Source organism: Limulus polyphemus, unplaced genomic scaffold, assembly GCF_000517525.1.
Source record: "Limulus polyphemus unplaced genomic scaffold, Limulus_polyphemus-2.1.2 Scaffold12633, whole genome shotgun sequence".
Classification (NCBI taxonomy): domain Eukaryota; kingdom Metazoa; phylum Arthropoda; class Merostomata; order Xiphosura; family Limulidae; genus Limulus; species Limulus polyphemus.
In genome coordinates this window covers 1-9,878 of record NW_013678243.1, presented here as the reverse complement: position 1 = coordinate 9,878, position 9,878 = coordinate 1, and the positions used below count along the sequence as shown (strand labels likewise).

General features: G+C 31.3%; 1 protein-coding gene across 1 annotated transcript; it reads left to right on the top strand.

Annotated features, from left to right (window-relative positions):
• Positions 1-1,257: 1,257 nt before the first annotated feature.
• Positions 1,258-9,470, top strand: LOC106477050 (probable ATP-dependent RNA helicase DDX10; the record flags this gene model as incomplete). Its single annotated transcript, XM_013937653.1, is given in 6 exon segments — positions 1,258-1,263; positions 2,212-2,373; positions 5,701-5,821; positions 6,855-6,969; positions 7,742-7,838; positions 9,337-9,470. Coding segments are annotated over 6 exon segments (635 nt in total), but the record flags the coding sequence as incomplete, so codon positions are not given.
• Positions 9,471-9,878: the final 408 nt, after the last annotated feature.

Here is a 9,878-nt window from a genome sequence, read left to right as displayed (position 1 = left end):
GTAGGTGACACTACTTGATGTAATTAGAGCTCATAGATGATAAATTATTGTAGGTGACACTACTTGATGTAAATAGAGCTCATAGTTAATGAATTATTGTAGATGACACTACTTGATGTAATTAGAGCTCACAGATAATAAATTATTGTAGGTGACACTACTTGATCTAATTAGAGCTCATTGATGATAAATTATTGTTATGACAGCTAAGTTCCTATCCTCAGTACATGGGATCATGTATGTTGTGGTATACGTTATAACAGCTAAGTTCCTATCCTCAGTACATTGGCCATGAGATCATGTATGTTGTGGTACACATTATGACAGCTAAGTTCCTATCCTCTGTACATGGAATCATGTATGTTGTGGTACAAATTATGACAGCTAAGTTCCTATCCTCAGTACATGGAATCATGTATGTTGTTGTACACATTATGACAGCTAAGTTTCTGTACTCAGTACATTGGCCATGGGATCATGTATGTTATGGTACACATTATGACAGCTAAGTTCCTTTTTTCAGTACATTGGCCATGGGATCATGTATGTTATGGTACACATTATGACAGCTAAGTTACTATCCTCAGTACATGGGATGATCTGTGTTGTGGTACACATTATGACAGCTAAGTTCCTGTACTCAGTACATTGGCCATGGGATCATGTATGTTGTGGTACATGTTATGACAGCTAAGTTCCTGTACTCAGTACATTGGCCATGGGATCATGTATGTTGTGGTACATGTTATGACAGCTAAGTTCCTGTACTCAGTACATTGGCCATGGGATCATGTATGTTGTGGTACACATTATGACAGCTAAGTCCTATCCTCAGTACATTGGCCATGGGATCATGTATGTTGTTGTACACATTATGACAGCTAAGTTCCTATCCTCAGTACATGGGTTCATGTATGTTGTGGTACACATTATGACAGCTAAGTTCCTATCCTCAGTACATGGGATCATGTATGTTGTGGTACACATTATGACAGCTAAGTTCCTATCTTCAGTTTTGTATCATTATTTATATGTGATAATATTCTAACAGTTGTCTGTGTTTGAAAATGATTCTAGACAATTGTTGCTTGGTTGAAGGAATGTCTGTGAAATTAATTTTAATATAGATATGCATACAATACAGTGTAATCTAGAGGTGTATAAGAACTTACTTGGAAAGCTTAATACTCTAGTCAGTCTTAGTACAAAACAGTTACAGAAATCAATCTTAAAAATTAATGAAGGTCTTGTATCAAAATGGCAGTAAGTGGTAAAGAATTACAGTACATACTTTGTTACTAAATATATAGACTAAGGTTTTAAACATAGTCTTGTAATTGATGTGGGTAGATGAAAAAATATCTGTATGAAAAATGATTACATTCTGTATTGATTACATACTGTATACTAGCATTTTTCTGTCAAAATAATGAAAATATTGCTTAATTATAATAAGCTGTATTCTTATTTCAAACTATGTACTGGTTGAATAAGTTTAATTGATATTTTATGCAGACACTTAATGCCATAAGCAAGCATATTACATAACCTTCTGTACTTAAAGTCATAAGGAAGCATATTCTGTAACCTTCTAGACTGAAGGCCATAAGCAAGCATTTTCCATAACTTTCTATACCTAAGGTCATAAGCAAGCATTTTCCATAACCTTCTGTGTTGAAGATCAAAGTATATGTATGTTAAGGCTCCTTTTGATATATATATATATATATATATATTGTTATTAATTCTTATATTCCAATATGGCATTAAGAATGGCTGGCTTTACACTTTCATACTGTTTATTAATTAATTTAGTCGAGTCTTTTAATTTAAGGTAAAATTCAGTGTTTATATTAGAAACTTAATTTCTTTTTCATGGAAATAACAACATGGACACATATATTCTTTGATAAATTGTTTAGGCAGAGTATTCATGGTGAAACTTTGTTGAATGGATGGCGGCTGTCTGTTGTAGAAACACAAGAACAATGTTTCGAAAGTCTTCCGCCTTTCGTCTTTGGACCTGAAGATGAAAGGAGGAAGACTTTGGAAATGTTGTCCTCTACACTTGTGTTTATACAACAGGCAGTTGCCATTCTGTTCAACAAAGTTTCAACAGACACATATATCTGTGTACAACCTGAATAAAAAGTACCATGTTTTATTTTTCATATGGTTTGATATATGTGGAAAGAATAAATCTGTTTGTTGTAGATCCTGGAGCTACTATATAGAGAGAGGTGGACACGATATGATGGCTTAGGAGCCCTTATTATCACACCTACTAGAGAACTAGCTTACCAGATCTTTGAAGTGTTGCGAAAAATTGGAATAAATCATGATTTTTCTGCAGGATTAATTATAGGTGGAAAGGTAGGTAAAGGCTTAGTTTTTATATTTAATTGATATATTTCAAACCTTTGTATACATTTGTTTATATGTGTGTAGTACCTATTCCTATTATAACAGACTTTTATACAGATCATGGGGAAACTTGCAAATATGATACACCACTGGACAGAAAACTTACTGACTTAACTTGTCATCCATATTTTTGACTTAAACATTGACATATAATTTTCACACTAAGCTTAGTGAAAAATTTTTTTTTTTTTTTTCAAAAGAAAATTATTCTAAAAATTTGAGTCACAAACTACTTCTGGTTAAATAAAAGTGTAAAAACTTCAGGAAAATAAAAGAAATTTTACAAAATCCATTATTAAAGATGGAAGCTAGCATGAATCCACCAAACATAAATCTAGTCCAACCAATATGTTAACCCTTCCTGGGAATATTACATATTATCTGGATGAAGGAAAAGGTGTGGACTTGGTGTACTTAGATTTTTAAAAAACTTTTGATGCCGTACCACCCAAAGGATCAGCTAAGAAATCACATTATTAGATGTCGGGGAAAGACTAGTTACTTGGATTGTGAAATGCTTAAATCAGAGAAAGAAACAGGTTGTTATTTATGAACTTTTCTCACTGGTGGAATACTTCAGGGGTCAGTGTTTGGGCTTTTGCTCTAATTACATCAGTGATGCTGATAGGGGCATGATTAGTAAATTACTAAAGGTCATATATTTCTAGCTGTATTGAGTATGTTGAAGTATTACAATTATAGTACGTGCATCTGGGTTATCATAATTTATATCACATTAATATACATGGGAACCAACTCAATAGTGTGACTGCAGAAAAGGAACTTTGTATAGTGGTGGATAAGTCACTCAAGCTATCAAAGCAGTGCTCTGTTGCTAGTAGTAGAATTCTGTTGCAGAATTTTATGGTGTATTTATAGAAATATTCAGAACAAATCAAAAGAGGTAAATTTCTCTATAGAAACCACTAGTTAGGCCTCACTTGGAATACTGTGCTGGTTGTATTTATAGAAATATTGACTACAAATTTTTCTATACAAACCACTTGGAATACTGTGCTAGTTGTATTTATATAAATATTGACTACAATTTTTTCTATACAAACCACTAGTTAGGGCTCACTTGGAATACTGTGCTAGTTGTATTTATAGAAATATTGACTACAAATTTTTCTATACAAACCACTAGTTAGGGCTCACTTGGAATACTGTGCTAGTTGTATTTATAGAAATATTGACTACAAATTTTTCTATACAAACCACAAGTTAGGCCTCACTTGGAATACTGTGCTAGTTGTATTTATAGAAATATTGACTACAAATTTTTCTATACAAACCACTAGTTAGGCTTCACTTGGAATACTGTGCTAGTTGTTTTCTCCTTACCTAAGAATGGGTTTTGAATAATCAGACTGAGTTCAGAGGACCACTGATAGGATTATTCCAAGTTATGCCAGGCTTCAGTTAAACTAATTTTAGATAAGCCAGTATTGGTTCAAATAGATCAGTAACATAATAGGAGGGTTAAGATTTAGAAAAACCATGCCAGGCTCCAATCATATTTTTCTAACAGGATGATTGACTTATGGAATGAGTTACTATCAGTGATTTCCTCAAAAAAGACTGGGTTTCAATTTTTGCTTTTCTCAAGGGTGGGCATGCAAAGACATCATTGAAGGACCAAATTATCCACTGTCCTTTATATATTATGTTATCTGTTTTTGTCTGGTTAAATAAAAGTCTACCTCTGGTGAGTTTGGATAAATAAACCTTCCTTTAGATAAACTGGTTAAATAATTCATTCTCTAAAGATATGTTGATAAATAAAAGTCCATCTTTAGAAGTCTAGTTAAATAAAAGGTCATCTCTAGGTGTCTTAAATTCATTCACATACCTCTATAGTAGTTTGATAGCGTTATGTTACTTATATCGCAAATTGTACAGGTTGGCTACATTTTTAACTATGTGATTATTCAAATTGTTTTAAAAGTTTTTTTTTATTATAACTGTGAGGTATTAAATACTCTTATTAATGCAGAAGGTCTACAGCAATCTAGGGTAGTTATATAGAAAGCTATTGAAAAGCTAGAACAATCTAAGGCAGTTATATAGAAAGCTATTGATAAGCTAGAACAATCTAGGGCAGTTATATAGAAAGATATTGATAAGCTAGAACAATCTAGAGCAGTTATATAGAAAGATATTGATAAGCTAGAACAATCTAGGGCAGTTATATAGAAAGCTATTGATAAGCTAGAACAATCTAGGGCAGTTGTATAGAAAGATATTGATAAGCTAGAACAATTTAGGGTTGTTATATAGAAAGCTATTGATAAGCTAGAACAATTTAGGGTTGTTATATAGAAAGCTATTGATAAGCTAGAACAAGCTAGGGCAGTTATATAGAAATATATTGATAAGCTAGAACCATCTAGGGCAGTTATATAGAAAGCTATTTATAAGCTAAAACAATCTAGGGCAGTTGTATAGAAAGCTATTGATAAGCTAGAACAATTTAGGGTAGTTATATACAAAGCTATTGATAACCTAGAACAATTTAGGGCAGTTATATAAAAGATATTGATAAGCTAGAACAATCTAGAGTAGTTATATAGAAAGCTGTTGATAAGTTAGAACAATCTAGGTAGTGTATAGAAAGATATTGATAAGCTAGAACAAGCTAGGGTAGTTATATAGAAAGCTATTGATAAGCTAAAACAATTTAGGGTAGTTATATAGAAAGATATTGATAAGCTAGAACAATTTAGGGTAGTTATATAGAAAGCTGTTGATAAGGTAGAACAATCTAGGGCAGTTATATAGAAAGCTATTGATAAGCTAGAACAATTTAGGACAGTTATAGAAAACTATTGATAAGCTAGAACAAGCTAGAGCAGTTATATAGAAAGCTATTGATAAGCTAGAACAATTTAAGGTAGTTATATACAAAGCTATTGATAAGCTAGAACAAGTTAGGGCAGTTATATAAAAAGATATTGATAAGCTAGAACAATTTAGAGTAGTTATATAGAAAGCTATTGATAAGCTAGAACAATCTAAGGTAGTTATATACAAAGCTATTGATAAGCTAGAACAATCTAGGGTAGTTATATAGAAAGCTATTTATAAGCTAAAACAATTTAGGGTAGTTATATAGAAAGATATTGATAAACTAGAACAATTAGGTTTATTTGAAGGTATTTTCTCTGGTAAGGTTCTTAGACAAAACAACATTTTAAACATGAAATTTCTGGGATTGTTTATGAGCTAAGATGATGAAACTTAAGCATTTTGTTTTATGAACTTTTCTTCCAATAGGACTTGAAGTTTGAGCGACAGCGAATGGACAAGTGTAACATTGTAATATGTACTCCTGGTCGCCTGCTACAACATATGGACGAGAATCCATTGTTTGACTCTAGCAATCTTAAAGTTTTGGGTAATGTACTGGTAATATTGCTGGTTATTGAAGTATTGGTTTCTAGTTTTAGAAAAAATTTAAAAATAAAAACATGGCTGTTTTTGAATCTAGTTTGTAAATCATTAACATGTTAAATGTTCTAGAATAATGTAATTTTAAAGCAATATTATGAACACTGACATTTACAGTTAATGACTACAGTATCAACACAGGCATGTAATTTAATATACTACGTTATCAACACAACTGTGTACTATTAATGACTACAGTATGAACACGTGTATAATTTTATATGATAAGTTATCAACACAACCATGTACAGTTAATGACTACAGTTTAAAACAACTGTGTACAGTTAATGACTACAGTTTAAAACAACTGTGTACAGTTAATGACTACAATTTAACAAAACTGTGTACAGTTAATGACTACAGTTTAACACAACTGTGTACAGTTAATGACTACATTATGAACACGTGTATAATTTTATATACTAAATTATAAACACAACCATGTACAGTTAATGACTACAGTATTAACACAGGTGTGTAAATTTGAGTATTAAATTATTAACACAACCATGTACAGTTAATGACTACAGTATGAACACGTGTATAATTTAATATACTACATTATTAACACAACCATGTACAGTTAATGACTACAGTTTAACACAACTGTGTACAGATAACGACTACAGTATGAACACATGTATAATTTTATATACTAAATTATTAACACAACCATGTACAGTTAATGACTACAGTATGAACACGTGTATAATTTTATATACTAAATTATTAACACAACCATGTACAGTTAATTACTACAGTAGCAACACAAGCATATACAGTTAATGACTATATAATACTAGATGCAACACTGAATGTTGTCTATATGGAACAGGTAATTATTGGTCTTTAATTGTTAACTGTTTCTATTTCTAATTTTAAAAATAAAACATAAAAAGTGTAAAGGGATTTTTTGTTTACTGTGTAGTGATTTACACCTATGTGTAGAGAACTGATTTAGACTTTTTTTAATTGGCTAGTTTTGGATGAAGCTGACAGAATATTGGACCTTGGTTTTCAAAAAACAGTGAATGCCATAATTGAAAATCTTCCCCAGGATAGGCAGACTCTTCTGTTCTCAGCAACTCAGACTAAGTAGGCTCAATGTTTTATCTAATGCTCATTCCTAATTTAGCTTCATCAAGTTCCTTTTACATCAAAAGGACTTACTCACTTAGACTTCAATGAATTAAGAAGGAAAAAACACTTTTCACAACAAACGTACAAGTTACTTCCTGAAAACCAAACCTGTCACAATGTTTTTGTTTTTTTTAATAATAGTCGATGTCTCTATGGGCAGCTGTCAAGAACTGCTGTTCTAATGTATATGGGTAGTGATTGCTAATTTTCTTTCAGTCTTTGGTAATGCTAAGTTAGGATAAGTGTGAGAAACTTTTGAAATATGACTTGTAATCAGTCAACAGTGTGTAGCCACCTCTTTTGTATCTACATTTAAATTATGTTATAGCTCACAAGAATTGTTTGATATACCTTTTTTTATATTGAATATATTTAACTTTTATAGATTTGTGAAAGACTTGAATTCATTCAATTTGAAGTATCTTAGACTTTACAGAATATATTTGATCTATGAAATACTAAACCCAGTTTCAAGTATATTAGACTTTACTGTATATATTTAGTTCTTGTAGATCTGTAAAAGATTTGGTTCCACTCAGTTTGAAGTATATTAGACTTGACTGTATATATTTAATTACTGTAGATCTGTAAAAGATTTGGTTCCACTCAGTTTGAAGTATATTAGACTTTACTGTATATATTTAATTATTGTAGATCTGTAAAAGATTTGGTTCCACTCAGTTTGAAGTATATTAGACTTTACTGTGTATATATTTAATTACTGTAGATCTGTGAAAGACTTGGCTCGACTCAGTTTGAAGAATCCTGTCTATGTTTCTGTGCATGAAAATGCCAAACACAGCACACCAGAAGCTTTGAAGCAGGTATTGAAACTGTTTAGTAATCATTTACTCCTAGGCAGTTACAGATTTTTTATTCCTTTAGTTTTTCTAAGAAAAAGAAGAACTAAATTCTGTTGTGAATTAGGTTTTTTTTCCATGCAGGTGCTCAAACAGACTAGCTGTTGGGTTCTAAACAACATCAGGGATATAAGTTTATAGGAATATGAAACTATTCTTTTTTTTTTCTTAAAGTAATGTATTTATTGAATGACAGTGTTGATGGAAACTATATTTTAACTTAATACAAAATGTAGTGTTGTCTGTAGTTTATCTGTATGATAAACATTGAGCTTGAGTAAAATTCAAACTTGCACTTTTGTTTGAGGATTGATGCTGATTTAGTGGTATCTTTGAAAAAAATAATCCAATTCCCATTATAATATTGTATTTTTTTATAAATATCTTAGGTTTATGAATTAAATAAAACATTGAGTTCAGTAATATAGTCTCCATTTTTTATGTTTATAATACATTTCATTGTAATAGCACTTGACTATTGAGGATTGTTTGAATGATATTGAAAACAATCGTGTACATTATTGTATTGAATTTTTGATAAAATTTCTTGGCATCCTTTTAATCTAGTGTGTTTTTTGGAAGCATCCATACCAATAGATATTTGGTTGAAAGAACTTTAAATTAGTTTAAAATGAGAGAAATGTTTAGCAAATCCAGCATTTTATTTTAGTGTGTATGGAAAAAACTAATTGCATAAAGATTATGCTTCTCCAGAAAAATTAATAACTGATAATTCTCATGAAATAATCAACTAATCAATATTCATGTTTTAAATTATTTCTATTTTCAGTTGTTCCAACTACCCAATTCTTGTGTAAGATTAATTTATTAGCAAATTCCACTAACCACTCAGCTCTTGTTATGCTTAATTCCACTAACCACTCAGCTCTTGTTATGCTTAATTCCACTAACCACTCAGCTCTTGTTATGCTTAATTCCATTAACCACTCAGCTCTTGTTATGCTTAATTCCACTAACCACTCAGCTCTTGTTATGCTTAATTCCACTAACCACTCAGCTCTTGTTATGCTTAATTCCATTAACCACTCAGCTCTTGTTATGCTTAATTCCATTAACCACTCAGCTCTTGTTATGCTTAATTCCACTAACCACTCAGCTCTTGTTATGCTTAATTCCACTAACCACTCAGCTCTTGTTATGCTTAATTATGACTGATGAGTGTTATCATTTTGCGAGACTTAATATCTTCATCATTAATGAAACATCACAGCAAATGGAACAGTCAGAAGATTGTAATTAGAGAAACTAGTTTTGACATGTTCACACATCCTCTTCATGCATTAATGCATTGAAACCAGGCTATCAATATAATTACAAGTCTTCTGATAGTGTGTTCTATTTAGTGTGGATTTTCATTAACTGATATGCATATAATTGTGCATTTTATTAGTTTTAAATATTAAGTACATTATGGTTAAAACATCTTTCTTTTTTTGTTTAGAGTTATATTGTGTGTGAACTTCATGAAAAAATTAACCTGCTGTGGTCCTTCATCAGAAACCATCTGAAGCAGAAAATATTAGTGTTTATGTCCAGTTGTAAACAGGTAAGGTTAACATGTAATTTTAACAAAAGGTAGTTAGTGTTTAAATGAAATTCTTTGTATATGTACATAGATGATATTGATTATCTGTCCTTTTGTTTCTAAACTATGTACACAGATGAGACTGTTGGTCTATGTGTTCCTAAACTGTGTATACAGATGGGACTGTTGGTTTATGTGTTCCTAAACTGTGTACACAGATGAGACTGTTGGTCTGTGTTCCTAAACTATGTACACAGATGAGACTGTTGGTCTATGTGTTCCTAAACTGTGTACACAGATGAGACTGTTGGTCTATGTGTTCCTAAACTGTGTACACAGATTAGACTGTTGGTCTTTGTGTTCCTAAACTGTGTACACAGATGAGACTGTTCTCATCTGTTTACACAGTTTAGGAACACATAGACCACTGTTGGTCTATGTGTTCCTAAACTATGTAT